The 18,581-nt window shown below is 43.0% G+C and overlaps 1 protein-coding gene across 2 annotated transcripts; it reads right to left on the bottom strand.

Moving 5' to 3' along the window:
• Positions 1-2,160: 2,160 nt before the first annotated feature.
• Positions 2,161-5,022, bottom strand: LOC117537237 (nuclear factor interleukin-3-regulated protein-like). 2 transcript variants are annotated; one of them, XM_034202385.1, is made up of 2 exons: positions 4,924-5,022; positions 2,161-4,243 (listed from the first exon to the last, which is right to left on the bottom strand). In XM_034202385.1, exon 2 carries the CDS (start codon positions 4,155-4,157, stop codon positions 2,904-2,906), a length of 1,254 nt encoding a protein of 417 aa, XP_034058276.1. In that variant the 5' UTR covers positions 4,158-4,243; positions 4,924-5,022; the 3' UTR covers positions 2,161-2,903. The 2 variants fall into 2 exon arrangements, with proteins under 2 accessions (XP_034058276.1, XP_034058277.1); XM_034202386.1 differs by having other exon boundaries at positions 2,161-4,178.
• Between the last annotated feature and the right edge of the window lie 13,559 nt (positions 5,023-18,581).

Raw genomic sequence — 18,581 nt, 5'->3', positions numbered from 1 at the left:
GGATGCACTGAGGAAATATTGTTGCCTCAGATCGATCGTGTATCGGTTCAGATCACAACATTTGAATGTTTTTGCACTGTCGAACAGAGTTTAACCCTTTGTTTGATTAATATGGTCTTTATTGTAAACAATAGAAATGTGGCCATGATCTGGTATTCTTTGGTAATAATACATTCAGTAACAACAGTATAATTAATAAATACTGGATTCTATCTAAGCTCATTTGAATATCATTTTCTTTTTTGAAAAACCTAATTAAAACACACATTACAACTATAGATCCCACACTGAAACCGCATCAATGCGAAGCAGCTTGAACCCACTCCCTTTTGTGTGTGTTTTTAATGTCAATTATTTATATTTTTTGTCCTTTGTGTGCACTTTTTTTGTAAAAGATTAACTACATATTCTTTTAAACATATCTGTTAAATTGAAGGGATACACCTAAAGCATTGTCACTACCCATGGCCATTACAATTAATATAAATCACCTAATAAAACATGGATAATCTCTAATAAAACCTGAATTATACCATTGTTTTTGCAGTTTAGTATCTTTTGGTTTATCTGCTTGTATGCTTTTCTATTATCCCATATAGCCCATTGTCCTCTTCACCATCCTACATTTCATGAGCAGTTGCGTCAGCCCTGTTTTTGGTATTAGACACACATCCACTTCCAATCCACTTTCTCACTCACATCCCTTCCCCCTACCTTGACTCAAAACACACATGCACTCATTCACCTCACCCACCACCACCATTAGACCATGTTGGGGGAAACAGTGGCCTTGAACTTGTCTAGGTCCTTCCCCCACCAGTGCTCTGTTTTCGCCACCAACCCCCAACGCACTGCTCCATCTCTTCAGCTGCCTCTGCATGCAGGCATTCCCTTGGCAACTGTGGTTTGGTGGTGCCTGCCTAGCAACCAGAAGGCTCTCGCTTCTGCCTATAAGGCTCGTGGCATGGGGGGGGGGGGTTGGATGAAGATTGATTGCAGACAAAAGATCTCATGTGTATCTCCTGTTGTTGTTGTCATACGGGGTCTCTGCTGCAGCGGTGTTACCTGTTTAACCTCTCATGGTGGCATTACGTATTATAATATATAATAACCGTCATGCCATTTTCATGCTCCTTCCTTGTTCTTGGCATTTTTTTATTTTGTTTTAGTAAAGACAAAGGTCATTTAAAAGTGGTAATGCTTCACTTCCAATCTAAAATGACATCCATAGCTTTTGTCTGTGTGTGCAGAGTGTGTTGCAACAGCAGCAAGCACAATGGAGGAGATGACCTCTGTAATAACACTTTGAATGAGTGAGTGAATGATCAATGATGATAGACACCTGGCGCCACCTGGTGTTGATAAAAAAAAGACTGAAAACTAATAATGGCATTTGGGTCAAGGTTAATCATATTTTTTGCCAAAAATGAATAATTGTGCGTATGTTTTGTGGCTTTTCTGGTCATTGCTTACAGAATATATTTCACAGCAGCTCACCTGATGTCTATCTGCAGATGTATGCTCCATCCAGGTGTTAATGGATTCTGAACCTGTATCCTTCCCCTACATGAGGTCCAATCAGTCACCACTGCAGCTGCCTTGATGCTAAAAATAGCTTCCGTACTGCTGACGTGAGTGATGACTCATGCAGAGTCTCACATCTCTTTCTGCATCCCTACACCACTCCCCTCTCCCTGGCACTGTCCGACACCCAACTCACCCCCTCGGCATATATCAGTAACCTTCATTCAGTTAGGGGGTGCTGACGAAAAGGTGGTTTGTCCAGTTTTAAAGCATTCATTAAAGAGGGTTATAAATCATTCCAGCACAAAAGGAAATGTGTGACATATACATACTCTTGCGCAGTGCACCTCTCCTCTCAGTGACTCAGAGCGCTCTCTCGGCCCTAGCTTGGTCAGCTTTCTACTTTTACCCCAGCTTCTCCTTGCCTGTGCAATCTAAACATAGCTGAAAACATAACTTTAGTGCATATTTACAGATGTAACTCTTGAATACTGTATGTATGGCCAAACAAAAACAGCATCGAAGTTATTCAAAAATATTTCAATCTCAAAGACAGTGTAAACTCTATCACAGCGAAACTCATTGCAGATGGATTGTAATGTTAAATATACAAGAAAAAAAATCGATCACAACAGATTTACCTAAAATAAACTTTTATTTCCAGGTTCATTTCATTTATAGAAATCAGATACAGTAAGCAATATTAAGATCACAGAAACATAAAAGCTTTACAGTCTTTTCTTCAGGACAGCATATAGCCTAATATTGATATACAGTATCTGTGTTAAAAACCTATGAACTGCACATTGTCCCATTGTAGACAGAAATGGCTTTTATACCTCTGAGTTAAGTGAAGTGTTGTACATTTGAACCGTGTACTATATGTTGTATACAAGTTAATGTCCGGTGTTTCTGATAGACCCGTTTGAAACCAGAAATAAATAGCGTTATTCAAATCTGAGGAATTATCATGATTAAGAGACATGTGGTTATTCTGGAGCCCTGGGAGAAAAGTGGGACATTAAATTGTTATGATCTAATACATTTTCAGATGGACATTTTTTCCAGGATATGTTTCATAAATTAATTTAATGTCACCTTGTAAAAACTTATTTAGATCAGACTTACAAAATGCCTTTGCCCCTCCAGGCTTCCGTATATATGAATCACACTGAAATCTCTTTTAGATTTGCATTCATTAGACATAATTAGTTTATTAAAAACGAATATGTTGGTGTTCTTTCTGATAGTGATTTGCCGACAATCACAGAACAAACACTTTCCTAAAAGAAGCTTTTCCAGTGAAACAGGTGTCAGTAAGGGTAAGATCGATGGTTTGTGAAGATGTAGTGTGAAATCCGTCTGCTAACTTTAGTCTTTTAAGCGATCTTGGAGAGCAGCTGCTGAGAGAAAAGCATCTTGAGCTGAGCCACTTCCTGAGACAAACAGCTGATCTGAGACCTGAGACTGACGTCCTCTGTTGAATGCTTGGTGTGCCTGGAGCTCTGAAGGGAGGAGGCGTTATAATGACGAGAGGACGGACCCTGATACTGCTCCCCAAGACCACCATAGGCCTCCTCCCTGGGCCAAGGGGCCTGACTCTCTATCCGACCCTCCAGTCCTGCCTGCTGCTGGTTCCTCACCTGGATGTTTGGCCACACTGTGGCTACACGGGGTCCATTGTGCCTGGTAGCTGAAGATGGAGATATCTCCCCTCCTTCGCTGCAACAAGAGGGCCCTTTGAAGCGGAGCTTGTGCGGGAGGCTCCTCAAATCCTCGGGTGGGTCTTGTCTGTTTACATACTGATTCTCGTTGACCTCAAGGGGACAGGTGTGGGAGTCGTAGCCTTGCTGCTCCTTCACCACCTCCCTCGGAGAAGGCCCAAGATACTCATTTGGAGATTCATCAAAAAACACAGGGCTGGCCATGTTTGAGCTACATGAGGTGGATACACCCGACTCCTCGGATACACTTTGACGTGACAAAAGCCCGGCCCCCCTTGGTCCATAGATGGGACCCTGATGTGGAGGCTGAGAATGGACGTGGTGGGTGCGGTTGGGGTATGAGGATCCATCTGTGTGAGGCTGGTAGCGGTTTGTGGTACCGGGTGTTGGGTGAGCACAGAGTGGTGCAGACAATGGTAGAATTGAGACATCAGACGGGTCCTTGACCAGGCCAAAGCGAAACTTCAGAGCCAACACCTCGGCCCTCAGATGGGCATTCTCCTCCAGTAGGCCCAGCACTCGCCTCTCCAGCACCATGTCATTGGTTTGCCGCTTCTCTCTGGACCGTTTGGCTGCCTCGTTGTTTTTTTTCCTCTTGTCCCAATAGCCGTCATCTTTCCTATCGTTAGGGATGAACTCTCGTTTGCGGCGTGCAACGTTGGCGATGTCTTCATCGCAGCTACTGCCTTCTCTAGCTTCTGTCTTGGCAAGGCTCTCTTTGTGATTGAAGGGAAATGTGTGACCCAGGAGGGTTTGGGCCAGCTGGCCTCCCCTGGAGGTGAGGATGGAAACAGCCTCATCTGTGAAGGATGCAGCCCTTCCTCGAGGCCTTGACTCTGGCCCCTTTACAGCCAGCGGCGAGGGCGCTGACAGCTCCTGAGCAACACTTCCCACAGTCTGACCCGTCATGCTCCAACACTGATTTCACACCTGAAGGAGCGGGGAGGTATGTGAGGACCTTACTGAGGTGGTAAAATGTGCTGTAATGGCACCATCTGGTGGTGTACAAATACACAAACATATAGAGGGGGTGACCGTTTGTTTACAAGGTTGCAAAACATATCGACATCATACTGTTACATGTTTTGGATAAGACTTGAATATAATAAAAAATAACTATAAATATAACTTATATCCAATAAATAATAACAAGCATTACAGTGGGATACAACTACCTAAATACAATTTCATAATAACTGTCTTGTTTTTTTAATTATTGTTGTATGTCACTCAATCCACAATAAATCAGTGAAATGTAATAAGTATATTTTATAGATCAAATGTTAGATACAAACAGTTCGTATTGAAAAAACACGTGATGGACAAATGTGACAGACTTGTCTGTGATTATTCATTTAACTAGTTAATTTCCCTTAGAGTATGGTGTAGGATTGAGTATTTTTTCATTTATTATTCAAAATAATTTTCTACCCAATTACCTTAACAATATATTACAGTTAGTATTATCACGGTCGATCTTTTTCAATTAAAACCTCAATAGATCACTGATCAGCGCTACATTGTTTATTGTTTACTTTTGTAATAAATCCCATATACATTTGGATTCCTACGCTATTTCACCCGATGAGATGATAAGGTAAACAAATGATGCAGAAACTTTCTTAAAAACGATTAACTAGATCCATCTCAGGATAAGTAAGAAAATCTTACTTACAAACCAAACAGCTGCTGAATGAACCCTTTGATGAATCTCCTCAGTTAGATTGAGTGGAGCAGCACAGGTCTCTGGATATTCCTCCTCCTTAAAAAGCTCTGTGCCGTTTCTTCCCCCACTCATCGGTTCAGATGGGGTCGGATCCTCACCCCGACTGACCCCACCTCCTCCTCCCCCCCTCCCATCCTCCCCTCCTACAGGAAGCCCGCTGAGTGAAACCAGCGGAGACATGCAGAACAAACAACAACAAACCGGACAGCCACCAGTCCTGACAGGTTGTTTGAATAGTGATGTATGAAGTCAATGCAGCCATGCCACTGACAGTCAAAGGACTAAATAGAGGAGGATATTTATATAACAAACAGTTAGCCTTGCATACTTGTAACGTAACTTACATTTAATGAAGTTACCGAGAGTTAACTGACAGTTAATTTACTTTCCCGGCGCCTTTGCTGCCACAGTACATTTGTATCTGTCAGAAAGTACCGCCTCAGACACAACACATTTTATTTTCAGTGAAAACAACAGATTAATGGTTTTATGGCAGGTTTATCTAGCTGTTGCTCTCTCTGTTTATATTAATTAATGTCACAAGTAGGTCGTTCTTGACTGTAATGCATTTGTGGCTAAAGGGGTACCTGAAATACAAACAGGGAATACAAACATCATAAAGAGTTGACAGTCATGTGAAGCTCTGCTAACCTCATAAAGGTTAGAGCTAACATTAAATGCTAATGTAATCTGACATGATAATGTTAGATTTAATGTTAACCATTTGCTTGTTAGCATGCTAACATTTGATAATATGCATGAAACACAATGTAGAACTTGTTTTATAAGTATTTTGTAATTAGGACATTTAAATTATTATTTTTGCTTTATTTAGAGTCAGTTAACATTTCAGTTATTTCAAATGTAACATAGATAGGCCTACCCATACATGAAAGCAAATTAAGTAGGCTATATTAATGAACATAAAACATCCATATTACAAAAAGTCAGGGGTCAAAATGAATAGATTGCAAATTAATTAAAAACGTAAAAATGGTGAGAGAAGAAATAATGCAAGGATTTTACACGTATTATTCTAAGTAATATATTTTTGCTTAATTTAACAATTAACTCATGAAGAAAGAACCAGGTTTCTGTTTTTACTATTCACTGGGTGTCTAAGATTATCATTGACAGTCTTCCACTTAGAATAAATACCGGGCTAAAAAAATATTTTTTAATTGTGATTTTAATACTGTAAAGTAGATTAGGTAATGCAGTTTATAAAAAGCCTGTCTGGACAGAAGTCATGGTGGCTGGAGTTGTCCTCATTTGCTCTTTGCAGGTGAGCGCCAATAACGAGGAGTCAAAGGTAACCTGGCTACAAGGAAAAATGTGAACATGTACTTTTTGTTTCTCTACAAACACATATTCAACCCCAACATACGGTTAATGTGTAATATCAAACACTCTTCTTTTTCAGAGAATGATGACCTCACGGTGTAAGAACAACAGAAGGTCATCTCCGTGTTGCTGCACCTGTGAGTTAATCTATGAATGTTATGACCATGTTTTGTAGACGAAGAACGTAAAGTGCCTTTAAGAGAGAGTGAGTCATTTGAATGCCAGTGGATAGTGTGAATGGAAAGAGAGCAGTTATGCAATACACAGAGAGAGCGAGAGCATTTGAGGACTGCGCGGTGTTGGAAGTTCAGTTGGGGTGAGGTTGCACAGAAAAAAGGAACATTGTTCCATGAACGAGCTAGTGATACTTCCTCCCTCCACATGGAAACGCTGATTTCCCTGTCTCTTAGTCAAGCTCACCAAAACAAAACAAGACAACAGTTAACTTCCCACTCTTTAATTTATGCAGATCGTCTCTTTAGCAAAAACAATGACCTGTTTGTATGACCGTAACAGATCCGTTTGAACACGCTGATGCACGGCTTTGTGTGCACAGAGGCAGAGAGCGTGTTGGGGGGGAAATTCTGTGAATCAAAAACTGTACCACTGTCCCAAGGTTCAGCTGAATGACCTGCCAACTAATTATATTAAATGAAACACATTGATTTCAGTTCCTGCCTTTCCAAGAAATGCTATCAGCTGCCTGAATCATGGGGACACTGGAAAAAAAATCTGTTTTAACAAGTTATTTTTGACTTAATCTAGTTTACTTTAACAAACACAAAATTACTTCTTTGCTGAGATGATTTCATCTGTGTCCACCATTTTCAAAAGTCTCAACCTTTTGATGCATTTTCTGATTCTACATGGGAGATGTTTTTCCAGGAATCTCTTCTCAAAGATTAGCGCCTCTGTGCTTCTGTGAAGTTGTGCTTTGAGCTTAATGCTAACATCAGCATGCTAACATGATCACAATGAAAATGCTAACATGCTGAAGTTTTAAAGGTATAATGTTTAACATGTTCATTAGCTCTGCTTAGCTTATCAAAAAGCTAACATTTTCATATTAGACGGAGCACAAACTGAGGCTCATGGGAGTTTCATTGTTGCAGGCATTTGGTCGTGAACCGAAGTATACCACTATATCAAGTCAGTTAAGTTAGTACAAGTTATCCAGAGAGGAGCCAGTGAATTTCAAACCATGAAAGTCAGTATGACATTTCATGACAATCCATCGAATGTTTGAGCTTTTTCAGTCCTGGCCAAAGTGGTGAACCGACACAAATGTTCCTGGAACATTTTGCTTATACTCAGAGACTCTGAATTGACTTAATATCATCCCTACCCTCCATGACTCTAATCCTAACCCTATGTGCTTTTCAGAAGATCAATGCTGTAACAGTTAGCAAGCTACTTCACTGGACAATGGACATTCTGTATTATGTATCATGGATAATGCAACTGCAATATTATGCAACGTATAACAACTCGGGCAGAAAGCACAACATCCTTTGTACTCATATTTGGGATGGCATTTTCCCCATTGGAAGCCAGTTTGCAATTTGAGCAGGGGAACAAGGAAGTTCTGTTTCTGCGTGGCATCAAGAGCATGTAGGTCCCCAGGATACCCAGAGGAATCTGAGCTGAAAAAGCCGTAATTCTTTCTCTCATTCATTTATGTCACTATCACCTCATGATGACACTGGATGCAGGATGAACAACAGATTTTGCAACCCTGAACTCAGCTTTCTGAGGTCAATAAAGCACATACTGAGGAATCTATTACTACAATTTACTACATATAACATACTGTACCATAAACACTGATTTGACATCCACACAAATTGCTAAATAAAAAGCAGAAGAAGAAGAACAATACCAAATATTTTTGACTTTTTAACTGCACAGTGATGTGGAGCAGCAAGTGCACATGCAAACCAACACAGTGAAATAATGCTTTAAATAATTTTAATAATCAATGCCAAGAAATGCAGAAATGTTCGATAAATCAGCTTTGCAAATATTTATAAGAAAGTAAATGAATTCTACATGTTTGTAATGACTGTAATGACTGTAATGACTGTAATGACTGTAATGACTGGGTATGGTGAGAAACAGTGAATTTAATGTAAGAGTTAAATTCTTCTTATAATGTCCTTTTTAAAACAATAAAACACTAGTAGCAGCTTTTATTGCAGAGGTCCTTTCCTGGTACATGGTGTTCTTGCAGAAAATAAATCATTGCTCATTCTTTATTGCTTTACATGAATATTATGTAATGCTACTTTATAACCTCATTACTCTCATATAGATTACATCAAATGGCAGCATATGTTCACAGCAGAACGATGTGGGTGGGTTTTCATTCTTCTAACTTTGCATGAACAATTTCAGATTTGCTTTGTCTTCAGAAAGTCTCCTGGTCAAGACTTGGTTAAAAGGGTTCTAACAAAAAGACACTATCCTCTGAGCTGTATCAGTTATGGTGTTTTTGATTGACTTAAGGTAAAAGTCAAGATATCTCAGCCTTTTTAGCTTTGATTTAGACTATTCTTTAATTGTCTCTTGTAAGTCTGTCTTTCAATTGCAATAGTAAATCTCCTTTTAAGGCTATAGAGCTAGTGAATGTATTATGTCAAAAACTTGTCAGAACATAAGTATAAATGTGTGTGGATGTTCATTCATGTGTAGTGCAGCTTAAAACAAAGGCAGAAAGTCCCCTGAGCAAACAGCAGACACTGGCCTCGTTTGACTCTGTCTTTGTGTACTCTCGAGTTCAACTCAGGGGACTAGCCCCCCTCCCTCCCCTCCCTCCATTCCTCGATCCAGTTGGAATCACGGAGCCTCTCGGCAGCCTCAGCTCGGCAGCCTCAGCTCGGCAGCCTCAGCTCGTCAGCGGCTCGCCGCTTTAATCCTCATCCTGCTTTAGGACATCAGGCCAAGATTCACATTGTGGGAGGTTGCGTAATTACAAATCACACAGTACTGCAGCGACGTGCAGTCAGGGGAGGCAGGGGAGGCAGAGCCTCACCTGTCATACTCATAGACTGCCATACTCCAATGTAACGGAAAAACAACTAAAGAAAAACGAAATAGTAATAATAATAAAATGTCTCCACTGATCTGTTTTGTAAATGTGATTTATGTATGATTCCAATCGCTTTTTATAGTCAAAATCAGCTAATTTGCCGAGCTCCGCTACAACTACATGGGAGCGATGAGGAGTGAGGCAGGGACGAGCTCTGCTTCACGTAAGCCCACAGTAACTTGCTGGGCGCGGGCACTAATTTAGCGCGGGCACTTATTTTGTGAGCGCGCTCAAGCCAGTTACTGTGTGGTGAGGTGAGGCAGAGATGAGATCTGCCTCACCTCAAAATGCGTCACCCCACAGAAACTGTCTGGAAAGCGGGCCCTAAGCGCATGCCTGCACCATCTCACTGTATGTCACCAATGTAATGTTTGTAGATCCCTTTATTACATTTATCCTCGCCATCCATAGTCTCTAAATAACGTATTTCACGTATATGATATTTAGGCTCGCCGTACAACGGCAATGAAAAAAGCACCAGGGGAGGCAGCCATAACCTCTGCCGCACTGAAGCCCACAGGTTCTTGTTGCTACTGTTATTCTACGCAGAGGCAAACAACAAGCTAGACTTTTGAAACTAGAGGAAGATAAGGAGGACTTTTACAAAAAAGTAATAGAGATTGTTGTGCAGAAGGATAGCATGGACTTCATCTTCAAGTCAAGGTAAGACCACATTGGTAATGAAAATTGGTTCTTACTAAGAAAGAACAATCCAATATTTAGATTGTGGGTATCCTTTTGTTGAACGGTCTATTTAAAATGAATCGAAACATCAGACCAAAAAAGCTTTTGAAAATAACAGAATATTTCGACTAAGGTCAGAATATAATATTTGTAAATCTGACTGAAAGAGTCAGTGCCTCACCAGCCATGAACCTCACCGCACGTCACTGCAGTACTGTAATGAACTACACACAGCCGTACAAAGTTACAATTAATTACCAGAACGGACATTTTTTATGCAGATAAATAGATAAATATTTATTGGCATTTAGAAAATCTAACCCAGTTCCTCAGTTTGATGGATGGCAGTGCTGTCCTGAGGTCGCAGGGGCTTATAATGCTCCACAAATGGTATCTGAATGTGGGTTTCTATGTGACTGAAATATGTCTCCGCTTCTTTTCAGTAACACTGTTCTGCTGGGTTCACACAGTGTCACCCTTCTCTGAGTTTTACAGTGTGTCTGTGCAGGAAAGAAAACAATACAATGCTTGAAGAGAGTCCAATGGTTTCAAATGACTTGATTAGTTTTTGTTATTAAAATCCATAAAAGCTGCAGTTTTAAGGTCGAGTCTTGATGTCAAATGGTTAATATGCAATAATACAACATCTTTTTTTAAGAGTTTAATGTGTTTTCCCTATAATGTGGACAGATTGTCGTCAAAAGTCCGAAACAAAAATGGAATTCTCTCCATATCTCCACAGAGGAAAAAGAAGAGATAGAGGGAATTTAATTACAGTAAATCTGTCCCCAGTAAACCTTCCCTCAGCATCTTGATAAGCGGTTGGTACGGAAGTAGAGAATATGATGCTTTCTTTCATGGAAAACTATCATATTAACTGGGTTTAATGATCCATCTTTATTAATACTCTTCGCTTGCAGTGGGGGTTTACAGAGAAGAAATCTGCACGTTTGTACTGCCTTTGCCATTTTCCAAATTTAATCTGTTTAGCTGCTTAGACGAAATAGGAAAAGTCAAAAATACGTAATACTTAATGTTTTGTTCATGCTTCAGCGCTTGTTTATCAAAGGCTTGAATATTTCCCCTAATGAATAATGCTTGCCGAATTGCGTGCTCGAAGTATAACATTACGGAAACAGGGAATGATGAATTAGAAAGTGGAAGTACAAAGGGGGATTTGTGCGAGAGTTTGTTTGTTCTTTTCAGGGCACTACAGAGCAGAACAGTGTCCTCATTCAAACCCTAAATCTCAGAATCAATTACCCTTAGAACGCTGCGCGACAATAAACTCATGTTACAGATGGAGCCTCAAAACCATCCCTAACCTATTAAACTGTTGCAGATTTATCTGCTTATGTGTAACTCTGCCACATCTTTATGGGAGCACAGTCTCAGTGGATAACCAGCTATAAATGACCAAGAAGTATATTTGTAACACTATAATTATCAGGATTAATTAATGTGTGTGTATTTGGCTGTTAGTAAGGCACTAATGCGTTGGAGAAGTGCATGCTGAGTGTCAGCTCACTGCTGACATCCCCTGCTGTTGGGCTATCATGCCATCTTGGATGAGCAGGTTTAAGAAGCCAATCATAGCCTTGATAGTGCTCCAAAGAGGAAACTGGAGCTCATTGCTGTTCCAAATAAAGATTAACACCACACCTCTGCACCAGTGTGTTTGTACCTGTCTGACTTTGGGCCAAGTAGGGATAAACCAATGGATCCTATTAAACTCTACACCTATTTAAAATCTATTGCCCTTTATCTGTAAGAGATAGTTAAAGGGCACTTCAGAAGTTCAGTGATACATTTCCATAAACTTGGTGGACTTACAAGACCTTTAACATCATACAGCAGACAACAAACTTTGAAAATCTACCTCCGAGAGATTCAAATGTTATCGGCCCGTTAAATGGCCATTATCAGTTGTAATCTGAAGTATAGAGTTAAGGTTGATGGCACTATACTCTATACCTCCTGTATTGGCTTATTGGGCCATTATCATGTATTGATAAGCGAAATCACTGCACAGAGGTTAAAAATTGTTAGGCGGCAACCTCTGGCTGTTGTAATTATGATAAGGAGGAAGTCTGATGCCGTAGTATATATACTGATATAAAAAACACAGTCAGTGCAGTCCATGAAGGCACAAATTATTGGTGGAAAGATGGGTTAAAAACACAGGAGACCGCTGTAGAGTATGTGGGTCGTAATTTCTTAGGCACAGAAACAAGACAGGAGTCCTCATTAGCACAGTGACCCTCTAAAGACTCATGGAGAAGACATGGTGAAGCTCTCTGGACCTGTTGTCCAAAAAGGTCCGGAGGCCATCAGAGGAAAAGTTGGTAATGGAATCTTTATTAGAAGCATTGCCTAAACAGTCCGGAAGCCATCGATGGAAACGTCATCAGATATGTCCTGGTGCAGCCACATCTTTGTAAAGCACATTCAACTACAGTACAGATATTCGGTCCAACTCCTAGCTAACAACGTTATGTCATCCACAATTAGCGGATAATTAGCGTATTATCTTACGTTGCCCATGATGAGAGGGGGGAGATGCGACTTATATCTAATTTCCTCCATAAATCTGGACCCTGCTCTCCTCCTATGTCTCTTCAGTTTACCCCTTACTTATCTACACTGAACAAAAATATAAACGCAACATTTTTGTTTTTGCTCCCATTTTTCATGAGATGAACTCAAAGATCTAAAACATTTTCTATATACACAAAATAACCATTTCTCTCAAATATTGTTCACAAATCTGAAAAAATCTGTGATAGTGAGCACTTCTCCTTTGCCGAGATAATCCATCCCACCTCACAGGTGTGGCATATCAAGATGCTGATTAGACAGCATGATTATTGCACAGGTGTGCCTTAGGCTGGCCACAATAAAAGGCCACTCTGAAACGTGCAGTTTTGCTTTATTGGGGGGGTCCGAAAACCAGGCAGTATCTGGTGTGAGGGGTAGGGTTAGGGTTAGGGTTAGGGTAATGTTGTGAATCGAGTGGCCCATGGTGGTGGTGGGGTTATGGTATGGGCAGGCGTATGTTATGGACGACAAACACAGGCCACTCAATTCACAACATTACCCTAACCCTACCCCTAACCCTACCCCTACCCCTACCCCTCACACCAGATACTGCCTGGTTTTTGGACCCCCCCAGAACCCCCCAATAAAGCAAAAATGCACGTTTCAGAGTGGCCTTTTATTGTGGCCATTCTAAGGCACACCTGTGCAATAATCATGCTGTCTAATCAGCATCTTGATATGCCACACCTGTGAGGTGGGATGGATTATCTCGGCAAAGGAGAAGTGCTCACTATCACAGATTTTTTCAGATTTGTGAACAATATTTGAGAGAAATGGTTATTTTGTGTATATAGAAAATGTTTTAGATCTTTGAGTTCATCTCGTGAAAAATGGGAGCAAAAACAAAAGTGTTGCGTTTATATTTTTGTTCAGTGTATATATAACTTTATTCCCGTTACAAACATACTTTCTTGAAACCAAACCACAGTATTTCCCTTAACCTTACAAAGTATTTTTGTTTCCATACACAACCAAACCACATGTTTAAAACTGTGACCAATTTGCAACGTACGGGCAGATACAGTTCGCCCTGTCGGAGTACAATTGTAGTGATAACATCTGATAACAGCAATTTAATGTAGATTTTAGAACTGATTTAAGAGGCTGAGCAGCTCTCTTCATGATGGGTAACATGGTAAGGTGAAATCAGTGGAGGGCCCCTTTAAAGCCAATATATTACAAACAGATTCCCCTTGTTCTTGTTTACCTGGAATCTCTGATGTACACAAAAGGGAATTCTGAACCCCATAAAACAGCTTCCTTTTGTAGGTGTTATTTACCTGTTTGATTGTATTTTAATGGTGTTATACCAAAACGAGGGGTTACGTTGTTATATAAACACAGGCGGAGCCCTCTACTGGACTCTATGGGTACTCCCCTCGATCCTATCATGCAAGCATTCAACCACTGAGACTTTCTAGACGTAGCCGGCCCCTGGGCGGGCCTACCTGAATGCGCGCGCATCTCACCGCATAAAAGGAGGCCTCGCCTCCTTACTGTCATCCTTTACTTCTCTTCAGCAAGCAGCATAGGACAGATAGGGCCCCAGAGTAGAGGGCTCTCTGCCTGTGTTTATATAACAAGGGTTACCATACGTAACCCCTCGTTATATCTCTCACAGGTTCCGCCCTCTACTGGACTCTATGGGTACAGTGGGCGGAGCCCCGATGTATACACGTGCTGTTGTCCCACAACAACACTGTTCTCACTGTTTCTGACCGGCTTTCTGGTTAGCAGCCGCTGCGCCTCACTCACCTCTCCCTCGGTCTTAACCGTGGAGAGAAAAGAGGCTGCGTCTGACAGAGCACACTCTGACGCGCTTACCCCGCGGAGGTGTGCTATGATGTGGAGGACTCCCCCCTCCTGCCCTAAAGCAGGGGGAAAAGAGTCCTCCCGCCCCGATGGGCCCATGTGCGCGTCACGTGCCCCGGGGAAAACGTAAGCCCATTACGCCTGGGGAGGGGGTCAGATGCTCACTGACCCACAGCCCCCCTCCCTCCTCACCAGTACTGCGTTGCCCCAGCAAGCACAGACGAAGAAAAGGAGCCAGACATGTCCAAGAGATAAAACTTTATGAAGGGGCCTGGCGTTGACCAAGATGCCGCCGTGCATATGTCCTCCACACTCACGCCGGACGGTTCGGTCCGTCTGTCCTCGTGAGGGCCAGTACCTCGGGACAGACCGCGGAGGCAGAAGGCGTATCAGGAGCTCTAGGGGCTCTATACCGGCACCTCTCTCTCCGCATTACCACCGCCGGGCGCTCTCTCCCTTGCGGAGAGACCTGAGAACGTGCCAGCGGCAGCATGCGGCTGAGCTGCGCCCTCTCTCCCTCCAGGCGACTGAAGCGCTGGGTGACCGAGGATATAGATCCGAAGAGCCCTTCCGTGGCAACGGGGGCCCCAAGGAGATCGTCTCGGTCTTTCTTGGCCAGTGCGGTCAGACCCAGCCACACGTTACGCGACGCCACGGTAGCCAGGGACATCACACGACCGGCTGCGGTAGCCATACCGTGGACCAGATTATTCATCTGGCCCATGCAGTGGTCCGAGTAATCACACCTGCCCTCAGGCGGGGGGGCGGGGGTGTCCTGCCGAGGGGTAATCAGCGACACTCCCAACACACCAAGATTACTGGCCGCTGCCGCCATCTGCGCCCCAAGCTTGAATATCTTATCCAGATACAGCATTTTGCGGTCACTCGATAGCGGGGGCAGGGGCCTCCTCCCCTCTGCCCACCCGGCTGTCTGCGGAAGCAGATGGGCCGCTAGGCTTTCATCCAGTGGTGGCACACCGGGACACTCCGTGTCCGAGTGGCCCTGCACTCTGAGGATGCCAGCCCATGTAGCCACCGGAGCCTTCGTTCTCAGTGGCTGCCGCCACGTGGCCTCCACACACCGCCAGATTTCTGGCAGGGGGGGTGAAACGAAGGCCGGCTGTGCTGGACAGGCCGTAGAAGCCCTGACGCAGGCGGCTCACCGGCCTCGGTAGCAACGGTGGGGGGAGCGGCAAGCCTGCACGCTCCGCCGCCATAGTCATCACCGCCGGGAAGTCCTGTCACGCAGACCTGTGCTGTTGGCCTTCCTGGCGGTCACCAGAAATCCCAGACGACGAGGTGTCGTCATCGTCATCCCTCTCCCCGACGCTCCGACCCGCCCGGTCCGCTGGAATGGCGAACACTAAGGGCACTCCCTCCTCGAGGTCCTCCATCTCCACCATGTCGAACTCTGGGTCCTCCACCGGCGAGACGTAGCAACCCTCAAACTGCGCCAGCCGTTTGATGGTGGCCGGGGCGAGGAATTAGCTGGCAGGCGCTGCAGACTGCAAGCAGGCCCAGGTTGGCCGCCGCGTGGTCGGACCCCAGGCACTCGATGCACCGACAGTGGGGGTCGTCGCCCTCTACGGAGCCCGGACACGAAGGACAGGGGCGGAGCAATGGTGAGTCCATTTTCTTCGTTGTCTTATATTTTCATCCGTCTTTCTTCACTCAGTTGTATCTCACGGCCTTGCTGAAGAGAAAGGGATGACAGTAAGGAGGCAAGGCCTCCTTTTATGCGGTGAGATGCGCGCACATTCAGGTAGGCCCGCGCAGGGGCCGGCTACATCTAGAAAGTCTCAGTGGATGAATGCTTGCATGATAGGATCGAGGGGAGTACACATAGAGTCCAGTAGAGGGCGGAGCCTGTGAGAGATATAACACTGGGAACATTGTAATGTGAGATGTTGAGGGTGATCTTTCACTTGAATAAAGCCAGATGTTAATAAACTCAAACAAAATCCCTTTTGGTGCTTGTAGCACAAGCCAGTTAAGTTCTGTTGGTCTGTGTGTATAAGTACACTCTGTTTGTCTTCCCTCAGGGTCTACTATCTGTGCAAGGGTATGTGACAGAGACAGCGAGAGAGTAGCTCTGTAATGCAGCGACGTGCAGTCAGGGGAGGCAGGGGAGGCATAGCCTCACCTGTCATACTCCAATGTAACGAAAAACAACTAAAGAAAAACTAAATAGTAATAATAATAAAATGTCTCCACTGATCTGTGTTGTAACTTGTAAATGTGATTTCTGTATGATTCCAATCGCTTTTTATAGTCAAAATCAGCAAATGTGCAGAGCTCCTCCGCTACAACTACGGGTAGCGATGAGAAGTGAGGCAGGGACGAGCTCTGCCTCACGTAAGCCCACAGTAACTGGCTGGAGCGCGGGCACTAATTTAGCGCGGGCACTTATTTTGTGAGCGCGCTCAAGCCAGTTACTGTGTGGTGAGGTGAGGCACAGATGAGATCTGCCTCACCTCAGAATGCGTCACCCCACATAAACTGTCTGGAAAGCGGGCCCTAAGCGCATGCCTGCACCATCTCACTACTGTATGTCACCAATGTAATGTTTATAGATCCCTTTATTACATTTATCCTCGCCATCCATAGTCTCTAAATAACTTATTTCACGTGTATATGATATTTAGGCTCGCTGGTCTCATCATACAACGGCAATGAAAAAAGCACCAGGGGAGGCAGCCATAACCTCTGCCGCACTGAAGGGGGCGCAAGTGAGCCCACAGGTTCTTGTTGCGACTGTTATTCTACGTAGAGACGGGGTAGACGCGACGCAAACAACAAACTAGACTTTTGAAACTAGAGGAAGATAAGGAGGACTTTTACAAAAAAGTAATAGAGATTGTTGTCCAGAAGGATAGCATGGACTTCATCTTCAAGTCAAGGTAAGACCACATTGGTAATGAAAATGGGATCTTACTAAGAAAGAACAATCCAATATTTAGATTTTGGGTATCCTTTTGTTGAACGGTCTGTTTAAAATTAATCGAAGCATCAGACTAAAAAAGCTTTTGAAAATAACCGAATATGTCGATTATGGTCAAAATATGATATTTGTAAATCTGACTGAAAGAGTCAGTGCCTCACCAGCCATGAACCTCACCGCACGTCACTGCTGTAATGTGATCACAAACTCCATCATCTGACATAATCAGGAGGATTCCGTGAGTGCTGAGTTACATAAGAAGATTTTCTTTCCTAGCACAACCCTCTCCCAGATTTGAAACAACTGCCACAGACTGCCACCTACAGGTCAAGTTCTGACATTACTTGTGAGGATGACACATGAAATGCCTAAGCTCTTATGTATTCTGTAAAATCTTTTTTATTCTGCTTTATACAGGGCAGATGTATCTTAGAGTAACGTACTTACAACTCTTATGATATAACTTGTGTTAAAGTCAGCTGCCTAAAGGGACCCTATTACGCACATTTTCAGATTCATATTTGTATGTAGTGTCTCTACTGTGACATGTCTCCATGCTTTAATGTACAAAAAGCTCTTTATTTTTCTCATACTGCCTGAGCTGCAGCACCTCTTTTCACCCTCTGTCTGAAACCAGAGCCCAGTCTGCTCTGATTGGTTAGCTGTCCGGCTCTGTTGTGATTGGTCAACTGCTTGGAAATGTCCCCCACCTTAGCCTATCATCTATAATGTGTTAGATCGATAGCCAATAGAAGCAAGGGTAACATAGTGATGTCATTATGTTACAGTAGTAAACCAAAGAGTCCAATGGAGGCGTTTCAGGCAGGGGGGGTGTGTGGGAGAGAAACAACTTTGAGATTTTAGCCTTTGCAGACCATTTACATGAAATAAATTGATATAACCAACTACAGGAAAGGAAAAAAATGATGTCAAATGTAGAGACAGCTTTACAGCATTAGTGGTCTTTATTAGAAGTTTGAAAATGCAAACAACAATGAAAAGACCTTAAAGCACTCTTTTGAGGATAGGAAACACTGTACAATAATATATTTTCTGTTGATAAAAAAAGATTATGTAAATAAATATGTTGCTTTTAATTTGAGATGAAAATAAACAACTGAGCGAAAAATGCAGGTTATT

This window comes from Gymnodraco acuticeps, unplaced genomic scaffold (genome assembly GCF_902827175.1).
Source record: "Gymnodraco acuticeps unplaced genomic scaffold, fGymAcu1.1, whole genome shotgun sequence".
In the NCBI taxonomy this organism is placed as follows: Eukaryota; Metazoa; Chordata; class Actinopteri; order Perciformes; family Bathydraconidae; genus Gymnodraco; species Gymnodraco acuticeps.
The sequence above is the reverse complement of the archived record's forward strand: the minus strand, read 5'-3'. Positions and strand labels throughout refer to the sequence as shown.

Excerpts from the sequence above, each read along its gene's own strand:
- LOC117537237 (XM_034202385.1), bottom strand. The coding sequence starts at position 4,157 with ATGACGGGTCAGACTGTGGGAAGTGTTGCTCAGGAGCTGTCAGCGCCC.